Below are 12694 nucleotides of genomic sequence, written 5' to 3' on the forward strand. Positions count from 1 at the left end.
TAATTCCAAATTTTATTTTGATGGGTATAGAGAAGGATTCATCCTTTCTACCATTGATTTAGCATAAATCTGTGTTACTTAATAATTTAAAAAACTGACAAAGGTTATACATCCAAGTAATGATGTCTTAAAAAGATGAGATACTTAAAAGAGACTTTTTTTAAAAGAAAAGAATGAACTTATGGTAGGTTTAAAATTTCTTAACAGATACTATGCATGCATTATGAAATTATGACCCTTTCAGTTTAGTAATCAAAAGTAAAGAATAAAAAAAAAACTATGTATGTCATAAATAAAGTGCATTGACAGCTGAGGAGATGGCTCAGTGGTTAAGAGCACTAGTTCCTATGTAAACATGAAGGCCTCAGGAGACCCAAGGTAGCACCTGAGTTTGATTCCTAGGACCCACATGAGCAGCTGGCCATGACCACACACATCTATAACCTCAGGCCTGTGGGGAGTAGAGACTACAGCATTGCTGGGGCTTGATTTTGGAAACAAAAAAAAAAACACAGCAAGCTATTGTATGGATCACTAAGAGACTCCAGCTCACTAAGAACGGGCAGAAGAGCAATGGAAGGGGTATACCTGATTCTCCCTCTGGACACTGCAGGCAAGTACATGGGCACGTAGACGTGTATATATTACACACACCATATCACGTCACATTACACACTCACAAAAGTGCACTGAGCACTTGTTCAGTTATGTAATATGCATAACAGTTCCTTTCAAAACAAAATGTATGTTTATATAATAAGTCTTTTATTAGGAATATATATTTTTAAGAGTTCTATTTAGGTTGGGGGGGAGAGGATAGGGAAAAAAAGAGTTCTATTTAAACAGATTAATATTAGAAAAAACATGTTACTGTTTTGAATTTTAAAAAAATCTTGTTATTTATTTGATAAGGGAGTGACAGTGTTTGTATGGGTGTGTGCCAGGGGGTCTTTTGCCACTGCTGATGAACTCCAGACACATGTACCATTTTGCGCATCTGGCTTGATATGGGTACTGGGGAATTGAACCCACGCTGAAAGGCTTTACAAGCAAGCACTTTTAAATACTTAAGTCATCCTCCAGCCTAAATATGTATATTTTAATTACAACAAAATATGTACATTTAACAATTCTGCTATCATGATATAGTGGTATACTCCTGTAATTAAAGCACTTCAGAGATGGAAGCAGAAGGAAAAGGAGTTCAAGACCAGCCTGGACTAAATAAGAGTATCTCAAACAAAATGACAAAGAGACAGACATATTTCATCATTTACCAGTAAGATTTGCCACTAACCTACGTTAGTTATTAGAAACAAATATGTGAAAACACTGAAAATGTTTTTGGTACTTGGAAGTTACAACAGTAGACATAAATAAAAATGTAAGTAAAATAATAATTAATATATTTAAAAGTATGCTTCATAGTCACATTTTTTGATAAAATATATGCTTTTATAATTGTTAACTGTGAGCTTATATGCCCATAAGAGAAGAGTAAAAATGAATCCCTTCAAGTTTGAATTTCAAATACTGATTGTTACCTGGTTCTTACATCTAATTTGCATCTATTGATGATACAGGATAATTCAAAGAGAATTGGGAACCATCCTCTCACCCACACCCTGTCTTCCGGTGCCACATTCATATCGTCACTTGTGTATTCTTTGAAAGCCTTTAAAAAGAAAGGCAGGGATTATTGAAGACAAAATAAAGTATCTGTATATTAAATTTATTATTCTTTAACCAACCAAAAGTGAGCAATAGTAATAAGATGACTAGATCTATCTATACAGAGTATTGGACTAGACTCCAAAGACTGGTTTTATTGTCACCTGCTCACTGCATTATTAGTTGTGGGGAATTCAGGTTTCCCTATTTTTATTATTTAAATAGTATGATACCCTATAGCTACATTTAATGACACTGGAAAAGTGTGAGAGTCAAGTGAGTTATGTATATAAAAAGTACTATGCTCTCAAAAGGATCAGATAGAGTAAAATCATTAACAAATCTATGATGCATTACTTTTTCGGTTTGTTGAGGTAGAGTGTCCCTCTAGCCTAGGCTGACCTGGAATTCACTATGTAGTCTCAGGCTGGCCTTGAATTCACATCTAGCTTCCTACCTCAGCCTCCCAAATTCTGGGATTAAAGGCATGCACCACCACACCCAGCTTTTTTCAAAAAAAATTTTTTTAATTTATTTATTACACACACACACACAGAATGGGCATGCCAGGCCCTATAGCCACTACAAACAAACTCAGGACACATATGTCACCTTGTATATCTGGCTTATGTGGGTTTTGGGGAGTTGAGCTTGGGTCCTTAGGCTTCACAAGCAAGCTCCTTAACCTCTAAGCCATCTCTAAAGCCCTTTCATTTTTTGAGGTAGGGTCACTAGTCCAGGATGACCTGGAATTCACTATGTAGTCTTAAGCTGGCCTCTACCTCACAGGGATCCTCCTACTTCTGTCTCCCAAGTGCTGGAATTAAAGGTATGCACCAACATCTACATGATGGGAATTGGTTACAGAAAAATCCTGCCAAGTGTAGTGGCACATGTCTTTAATCCTAGTACTCAGGTAGCTGAGGGAAGAGGATCTCACTGTGAGTCCCAGGCCAGCCTGGGCTAGCTATGTTACTTTTCCTTTTGATACTTACGTAAATAGATTCAGGTTTGCAAGTTAAAACTGGCTGCCAGGCTGTTCATTCATCCTTTTACTTCAAAGCTTAGGTATAACCCATCTATATCCAGTCACCTTCAGTGTTGCAGAGCAAAGCCGACAAGCCACACAACAGGAGATACTTACAAACAAAGACTGGGTTTCAACGCCTCACTTGCCTTAACTAGCCCTACCCATTATAGATACATTTAAAAACATCTCCATGCCTCATTTCCCTCCTCTATAGAAGGATATTACAAAATGTGTTTCATTACATGTTATGAAAATTAAGTAAATGAATATATGCAAAACACTCAGAACAATGTTTGACATCTTCAATAATGCCTAGCTAACTGTAATCATAAACCATCTTAACTCAAAGTTAAGCTCAGACTATTTTGAAGTCCCTGAAAAATAAGTGCTTTATCTACCTCAAGTTTTCAAACACATACTGAATTTAGATTGAAAGTAAGTACTCAGCAAAAATTTGTTTACTAAATGATATTATACCTGAGGTCTATCAGACACATATTTTGCACAATGGCGAATAAGTCGAATTGCTTCCATACTTGTGTCTGGGAAAGCTGCATTGCATGCAAATTCAGACAAGCACTTCACTGCATCCTGGAAAGAATCAATGGTTGCGGGGAAGTGTTTTTCAAAAACAAGGGCTAAAACAGAGAAAAATAAAACAAAATAACTATGAGATTTCAATTAATAGAATCCAAAATATATTAACCTCTAAGTATAATATGTACTTTATATAGGTTAATTGAAGGCTTTGATATTAACAAATATAGGGTTCGAGTCTGTCTCTATTATTTACCTATCCTAAGCAGTATGTTCATTTATTGTTTATACTATAAACACAGTACCTAATACAGTAACTGATACATAGTAGTACTGAATCAACTTTTGCTGAATAAACATGCAAAGTTAATTAACCTCTCAGTATCTGTTTCTTGAGCTATAAGAATAATACAGTATAGTTGTAAGTAAAACATAAAAGATTTTAAATGCTTAAAATAATACTTAAGTGAGCATTCATTAAATGATAGCTAAGATAGTGTCATGATTCTTAGGTGATCATTATCCATTATTTAGACTCAACTTAAATCCCTAGTATGCATCAATCTTCCTCAAAGGCAGTCAGGCAGGCATGTGCGTACACACACACACACACATACCCCACAGTGGTAAAAACAAAACAAAACAAAAACCTAAGCCTTAAGACTCTAGGCTTTGAATACCAATTCCATCTCTTAGTAGTTCTATGACCTTAGAAAATTTACTTAATGTCTCTAGGCCTGGGTTTGTAAGGACTCAACAAATGTTGACTATAGTAATAATATAATTAAGATTTTTTTGCTCTGGTTTTATGAGCTTTAGCTCATAACAGATTCAGTTGTATTGTATTGGCAATATCACCTGAACACATAAGTATTTTACCTTGAACATGGTTAAAAAATTATACTTACTGACAATGTGCCCTGTTGTTTGAAAGGCAAGTTCTACTATGCTTTCATCTTGATCAGATGCAGCTAGATGAAATACAGAGAAAATGTTCTTCCATCCAGACCGGATATTAGCAGCTTGAGAATTAACCATCTGTGCTATACACCGTACAACCATATCTCGAATGGTTGGAGACCTAAATATTAATATAATTACTTAGAAATACAAATAGAGAAAACTCATCAGTCTTGTCCCCTTCTATTTTTCTTCTTGTCATAGAGAATGTATGTTTTTTCCCTGATATTATTCAATAAACAATACCTGTTCCGTTTCATTATATGTTCAAAAGGTCTTAGGAAATCCTTCTGGAATCTGAAATTTGCAAGTTCCCCTTTCTCTAAAAACTTCATTGACAACTGCCTCAAGGAGTCCACTGCAAATATAGCTACATCTTCATTAGGGTTACAGCCAACCTGTAATGACAACACCACCAAAAACAAATACCAAGAGGCTGGTGTTAGTGGTGAATATACACAATTTATTTTCCCTTAGAAAAAGAACAAAATTAGAAGCATAGGACAATAAGTATGATTCTCCATATAGTTAATTGGTATGCCAAAGTACTCCCCAATAAGAAAAGCATTTTAATGAAAATATTTGGTTTTTGCTTTTTTCAGGCAAGGTTTTGCTATATATAACAGTTCAAGCTGGCCTTAAACTCATGAAAATTCTACCTCAGCCTAGCAAAGTGCAAGCATAATAGATATGTAATAGAAATCTAGGAATATTCTATAAATTTGGTTTTGAAAAAAGTAATTAATAATAGCATAGAAGGGGCAACTGGATTATTATTAGACACTTTTAAATTACTTTAAAAATATTTTTATTTATTTGCCAGTGGGAGGGGACTGGCATTCCAGGGCCTCTTGCTGCTGCAAACTTCAGACACATGCACCACTTTGCACATCTTCCTTTATGTAAGCACTAGGGAATCCAACCCAGGCTGTCAGGATTTGCAAGCAAGTGCTTTAACAGCTGAGCCATCTCACCAGCCCTGATTAGGAAATTTTAAATAAAGAAAAATATTGTGATTGTAAACAAACACTATAATATTCAAATACCTTATTAAAATGATCTCCAATAACTTCCCAAATCCGAGACCACTGCAATCTTATTCTTCCCATGTTGTAGTATGATATTTCTACTATTTTTTGCAGACTAAACATTCTTGGGTGTGTAGTGGAAAGTAATTCATCCATAGACACAGCACAGAGCCAACGAACAAAATCCACTAAAAATAAATACATTTACATTTCTTGTATCAATTTTAAGGATTTTAGCCAAAGGACAGCTTGTCAATAGAATAAATATACATACTTACCAATAGCATTTCCATCTAGCCTTGTAGATCCTGTGAATATTCTGGGGAAAATAAAATAGAATTTAAAACTTATAAAGACTTAACTTCTGTTAAGCCAACTTAAAAAGTGTCCAGGTATATTTTCAACTGTTCTAATGTAACAAAAAATAAATTATTTAATCAAAAGAGTATTTACTCTTCACAGTTTACTAACAATGAAAGACTAAATGTTTCTTCCTCTCATGTAAAATACTTAGTAAGTGTATATTCTAACTATACTAGTATATTTATGAATATAAGATAGGCATCTGGGATTCTAAGAATAAGAAAACTATTCCTTTGTAAAACCAATGAATTAATACACTATGAAATGGAAGACTTGAATTTTTCCTGATTATTTAATTCAATAAACAAACCTGTTTTGTTTTATTGCATGTTCAAAAGGTCTTAAGAATTCCCTTTATTAAGCATGATCTTAAAATATACAGCTATACTTTATTTCATGAGTAATGTATTTTTGATTAGAAAATTCTCTTATAGCAACTTTAAAGTGACTTGATGTAAACTTAAACAGCTTAGCCAAGAAATGGCTAAACCAGTATCCTTGGCGCATCAAGTGGTTAGGGTTAAGTGTACCACTCGGCTGTGTGCAGCCTTCTTTGTTGAGCTCTTTTTCTGTTTCAGTTTCATTTAAAAAAAAAAATTCAGCATAAACATATCAAGCCTCATTTGTTTTAAAGCCAGCACTTTTACCCATGCTCTAGGTGGGTAAGCAAGAGTATGATAACACTAAATCTTTAGACACTTAATGATATTCCTCAATATAGAATGTATACATGTGGAGTTACATGATAAAAGGGAAACCTCAACAGCAGGGGCAGCTGAAACATTAAAGTTAAAAGTACAGGCAATAGGCCGGGCATGGTGGCACACACCTTTAATCCCAGCACTCGGGAGGCAGAGGTAGGAGGATCTCTGTGAGTTTGAGGCTTGAGACTACATAGTGAATTCCAGGTCAGCCTGGGCTAGAGTGAGACTCTACCTCGAAACACATACACACACACACACACACACACACACACACACACACAAAAGAAAAAAAGAAAGAAAGAAAGACAAAAAGAAAGAAAAAGGCAATGGGGCTGGAGAGATGGCTCCATGGTTAATGCACGTGTTTGCAGAACCTTATGGTTCCAAATTCCATTCCCCAGTACCCACTCAGACGAAGTACATATGGAGTTCATGTGCAACAGGAAGAAGCCCAGGGCCACCAATATACATACTCTCCAATCAATCAATCAATCAATGAAATTTTAAAATATAGGGCTGGATAAGATGGCTTAGTGGTTAAGATGCTTGCCTGCAAAGCCTAAGAACCCATGTTTGACTCTCCAGGTACCATGAAAGCCAGATGGACAGCAACGTCACACATGCACACAATGATGCATATGTCTGGAGCTCAATTACAGTGGCTGGAGACCCTGGTGTGCCAATTCTCTCTTTTTCTCACTCTGGCATAAAAGAAAGGCCAGTTTGTTGGGTTTGACTCAAAAAAAGTACGCGTTGGCCTTTCTTTTATGCACGCGCGCGCACACACACACAATGTTAATAGTGAAAGATATTGGTTAGGTAGTTAAGGTAAGAAAACCCCAAAAGTGAAGAGTTTTTTCACTGACTAAAAGCAGGTAATGTCAGTAGGCCTAGAAGGAGAACCTAGATTTTTTTGCTTATCTCTTTCTTACCAGGAAAGTTACACACCCTCCAGGGAAGATTTCTACATAAAGCCTACACTCTTTTCAGATGACAGAAACCCTGATTTCTGGATTGGCCATTTTACAGAAACCTGTGCAATTTGGATTTTTGTCAGGTAGAGACCTGTGAGCCTGGTCTTCCTCATGGAGAGACCCATCCATAAAAAAAGACCCCAACCTGAGTCTTAAGGTGGGCTTCCAAACCCTCCACTATCCTCCTTAGGCAAGAGCTCCACCTTGCTTCCTCTTATGCTCTGGGCTTAAGATGTGTGTTATTCTTATGCTTTATATATATTCATTCACTTAATAATCATAAGTAACCAGTGAAGTATATGCCACTATAACCCAAATTTTGTAAACACAGAAACTGATGGAAAGATACTTACCAACTTCTTCAAAGGAAGTGCCATAGCCAAGAGTCAAATTTTATTAGGCTGACTTCAAAGTCTATTCTCTTAAATACTTTCTACATTGCCTAATACTGACATGAACAAAGCACATACTAAACATTTAAAATATTTTTCTAGTTTGTTTTCCTACTAACATGATCTACATGTCCTCTTTTTTTTATGTTTTTTGTTTTGTTTTGTTTTGTTTTGGTTTTGGTTTTTTGGGGTAGGGTTTCACTCTGGCCCAGGCTGACCTGGAAATGACTATGTAGTCTCTAGGTGGCCTCGAACTCATGGCAATCCTCCTATACATGTCCCTTTATACCATGATTTTCTTAAACTTCAATGCCCTTGAATGTCTGTCTATGAGTCTTAAAAATATCTAACGAAAATAGAAAAGGAAATGAAAAATCTGAACTCCTGCTAAAGGAATGTTTTAAGACTTCTTATATTGTTCTTGTGATTAAAATGCAGCAATAACTTAAATATCTGGCAGAAAACTGGAGGAGGGTATCAAGAGAATTTATCCAGATCTACTAGATCCAGAAATTAAAACTACACAAAGCTTACCAACTCTCTTATCAACAAAATAAATGTTGCTGGATTATACAAATGTAATCAACTTATTTCTCTCAATGGCTTAGTGGTTAAAGGCACTTTAAATCCTGTTAGCTCAGGCTTGAATCCCTAGTACCCATGTAAAGCCAGATGTACAAAGTGGTGCATGCATCTGGAGTTCATTTGCAATGGGAGTCAGCCCCCCATAAGCCCATACTGTATCTTTTCTCTCAAATAAATAAATAAATACATGTTTAAAAATAAACAATTTAGAGAAACATAAAAGAAAAAAGAAAGGATTAAACAGAAAGATGGAGATTATATGCAGCTGGTGGGGAAGGAATCAACTCAGTGGTAAGGTGGTTGAGAACAAAGGAAAGGACAGAGCATTACCATTAGCAGTTAAACAGTTTCTGCAGACTAAGGGTGATGGGGTGTGCATGCAAATGGGTAGTCACTGAAACTCCTACTCACTTTGGTAGACTCTGAAAGGGTCACTATTTCTAGCAATGTTCTAGTAAAGCACAACAATCTAAAATGGGGAAATGTAACAGGGTTTTTGGAGTTCAGAAAGAGTCCTTAAACTCCAAACCCTATTGTGTCCGTTTGTGACAAAGGATTGGGATGAAATAAAACTGAGAGGGCCTGTCCACCTGGTAAAGATCTATATACAATATTATTGTGGTGGGCTTCACCCTCAGACTCAAGTAAGTCTGAAAGAGAGCTGATTGGTCTGAGCTAGGGGCTGGCTGTGGAGTAGAGAGCAAGAGAGTTGAATGAACGGCTGGATCCAACTGATCTCTGAGTCTGCTGAACTCTGGTTTTGTTGAAGCAGGTAGGCATGGTGTTGTCTTTGGGCCCACCCTCCTAACTGACTACCTAACTCCCCCTCAGAATGTCCAGTAGTGTATAATGCAAAAGTTCTAAAGAAGCACATAATGAAAATTCCCAGCAAATCTTTTCATTTTATTCACAGTGCAGTTTTATATCATGTACTTAGAAAGATAAATTACACTTCATTTTCTAAGAGTGATAATAAGGAGAGTAAGTCTATACAGAAAATAAAGCATTTGTGTTCTTTCTCATTACCATTACTATTATATCTATCTTATCATTTAAATCACATTCTACTATAACACAGTCTTGTATTACTTTCTGAAAGTAATTATGGCAATCACTTTTTTCTTTTTACCCCAGGACTAAAACATAGCTAAAAGCTATATGATATGAACATCATCTTAAAAGAGAAGAAAGAGCATACCTTACCTGTCTACAGCCACAACAACACTTTGAGAACTGGTTTCTCCAATGGATTCCTGAATACTTGCTATCTGCTTCCAGTCCACATTGCCTGCAACTACCACACACAAGAAAGAGCCACTAGTTTGAAAATAATTCAGGACTAGAGAGATAACTTAGCAGTTAAGGTACTGGCCTGCAAAACCATAGGACCCATATTCCATTCCCCAGGACCCATGTAAGCCAGATGCACAAGGTGGCACATGTGTCTGGAGTTTATTTGCAGCAGCTGGAGGGCCTTGGCATGCACACACAGTCTCTCTCTCTCTGTCTCTTTATCTATCTCTCAGCTAAATAAATAAAAATTAAATTAAATTAAAATAAATGAATTCAGTGGGACAATCTCTTGAGAGTTCTAAAACATATTTCTAAAGCCAGTATTTCCTTAGTAATGTAATGCTTTGGATTAACAATTCTTTTGACACTAGTCACATTATTCAAGGATGAAAGGGCTCAGTGAGATATAATATGTGGAATACAAGCCATTGTTTTAAGGCATCATTTGTAAAGATCATACAAGTTAGGAGCACTGTGAATTTAGAACACAAAATTAATGACATAAGATCATTTCCCTTAATCTTTAAGAAATCCAGTGCTAACCCAGCTTCAATGATACAACATGAACTTGTTTCACAAATATGTGAAATCTTTCACATAATTGTATTACAATATGTAACATAAAAGGCTAATAGTTACACTTTTATCAAACTACTCAAAGGACAGTATATTTAGGTTAACTAAGAAACATATGTGTTAAAAAATATTCCTTAAAGATTTATGTGATCAAGTAACTGAATTTTCAAATATTAATATGTTAACTTGAAAGTACAGAATGCATATATAATTCCTTCTCCCCCCCCCCCCCCCGTGGTAGAATTTTACAATAGCCCGGGTTGACTTGACCTGGAACTCACTCTGTAAGCCTTGGCTGGCCTTGAACTCACAGTGGTTCTACTACCTCAGCCTCCCGAGTGCTGGGCTCCCAGCTTATAATTAAAATTACAGGCTGTGTCTTTTATCTCTCCTTCTTTCTCTCCCTCCCCATTCTTTCTCTCAGATAGTCTCAATATGTAGCTCAGACTGGTTAGAATTCTCAATTACCTGGCTAAGCTTCACAAATACTGGGATCTTAGGCATACATCCCTAACTGGTTTTCCCTGATGCAGTGGTAGGGATTGAATTCAGGGTCTCATGCATGCTAAGCAGGTGCACTCCCATTGAGATACAGTTCCAGCCCCCTATGTACTTTGTGTGCATGTTCAAGTATGTTCAGGTAAACATATGGATATATATGAAGTCAAAGATTACTCTCAGGTTTCATCCCTTCAGTCATCCACCTTTTTTGAAACAAGGTCTCTTGTCCTGGAACTTGCCTAATTAGGCTAGATTAATTGGTCAATGAATACCAGGGATCTACTTATCTCAACCTCCCCAGTGTTGGGATTTAGGTTGTAAGCATGTGCCACCATGCCAGGCTTATTTTTTATTTCATAGTGTGGGTTTTGGGGATTAAACTCAGTTCTCGCATTTCCAGGGCAAGCATTTTACCACTTGAATGTATTCTATGTATTCTTAGTAATTTTAATTTTCATTTTCATGTTTCTAAAAACAATGCCAGTATAAACTTTTTCATAGATATATACAATGAGCCCTCCATATTCATGGGTTCTTCATTCATGGATTCAGTTAAGTGAGAATCAAAATTATTTGGAGGAAAACAGCACCTGTAGCATGTATAGACATTTTGTGTCATTATTCCTTAAACAATATAGTAAAACAGCCACTTGCATAGAATTTGTATTTTATTTGATATTATATGTAGTTTAGAGTTGACTTAAGATCTGTGTCTGTTATATAGAAATACTATACCTTCCTTCCATGATGGATTTGAGTACCCCCAGGAGTCCTGTAATCAACTCCTACAGATACCAAAGAATGACCATATTCAATGCAGTCAATGTGGTTAAATGTAATACTTGGTGCACATATACTAGGTATAGAGAAAAATGGCTCAACTGTCTGTGTACCATATCCTTTCTTAACTTAAGTGCTAAGTTGAGCATCTTGCTCAACGAAACATCTGCTATTTGAGTATGTGGACAAGACAATCAGGGTAGACAACTACACAGGCTAGCTACGAACTAATAAGACAGCCCAAAGGGAAACCTCAACACAAAAGAGCCTAAGTCAACAGAATGGTTTTCTCAGGAGTACAGACTCCAAAATGAGAGCTTGGTGAACCAAAGTGAGTGAAGCTGATCCAAAAGAAAAGTATATAAGAAAGTAAACAAAAGGCAAACATGGAGGCTCATTTCTGTAATCTCAGCACTCGGGATGACAAGCTTGAGGCAAGACTGTACTACATAATAAGATAGAGGATATTAATAAGGAATGTGAGGGAATCATTAGTTACAGAAGAAGGGGAGTTACTGAGTTTCTTGAATGGCCTGGAAACTTAAAAAAGTATTTCATTTAGCGGGCTGATGTGTATATATCTTCAAATAATCCCATTTTATAATGAATGGGAAAGGTAGGCCAGCCTCTATCTTTGAACTCCAAGTATTAAACAGCACTGTTAATTGTCAAGTACAATGTAATAAATATTAGCAAATGTGATCATTATTTCTCTTGACTAAAATTTTTGGATTCAAATATTCCACTGGTGTTTTATTTCTAGTGTAACCCAACTCTGTAGTCCTGCTGCCAAAACTGAGCTCTAGCATTTGGCCTTGGCGTTCCAAAGATCTTCAATCATCAATGTATGTTTACTTGATTTGCTTACTAATTTTTATCATTTTTTGAGCTACCTCATGTAGTCATTACAGTTCGGAGTTGGATATGCAGGTTATCTAAGTGACCATATAGGTACTCAGGCAGTTCTAGAAGTTGCTTGAACCATATTAGGACTCGGTTCCCCAAGCTAGAACTCACATTGACATTCTTCATTTATGGTATCACTGTAAGCACAATGTATGGATAACTAACATTAGTTGGATAGTCACCAGGAATTAATTTTCCTCCTCAATCCAACTTGAAGCCATAACATGATCGTCTCTGCTTCTCTCTCCATGGATCCCCTCCACATTTTTTTTTTAACTTGCTTTTTCGAGGTAGGGTCTCACTGTAGCTCAGGCTGACCTAGAAATCACTCTGTAGTCTCAGGGTGGCCTCGAACTCATGGCAATCCTACCTCTGCCTCCCAAGTTCTGGGATT

The 12694-nt window shown here is 36.4% G+C and overlaps 1 protein-coding gene across 2 annotated transcripts in view; it reads right to left on the reverse strand.

Annotated features, from left to right (window-relative positions):
- Positions 1-12694, reverse strand: part of Arfgef1 (ADP ribosylation factor guanine nucleotide exchange factor 1) — a 142841-nt gene that overhangs the window by 25650 nt on the left and 104497 nt on the right. For both annotated transcript variants that reach the window (XM_004653303.2, XM_045142827.1), the window contains exons 23-29: positions 9448-9538; positions 5505-5545; positions 5245-5414; positions 4445-4596; positions 4147-4319; positions 3179-3339; positions 1545-1675 (exon numbers count right to left, since the gene is read on the reverse strand). In XM_004653303.2, coding sequence (XP_004653360.1) covers positions 1545-1675; positions 3179-3339; positions 4147-4319; positions 4445-4596; positions 5245-5414; positions 5505-5545; positions 9448-9538 — 919 coding nt within the window. The remainder of the gene's footprint in view (positions 1-1544; positions 1676-3178; positions 3340-4146; positions 4320-4444; positions 4597-5244; positions 5415-5504; positions 5546-9447; positions 9539-12694) is intronic.

The sequence above is a fragment of the Jaculus jaculus genome, chromosome 2 (assembly GCF_020740685.1).
Source record: "Jaculus jaculus isolate mJacJac1 chromosome 2, mJacJac1.mat.Y.cur, whole genome shotgun sequence".
In the NCBI taxonomy this organism is placed as follows: domain Eukaryota; kingdom Metazoa; phylum Chordata; class Mammalia; order Rodentia; family Dipodidae; genus Jaculus; species Jaculus jaculus.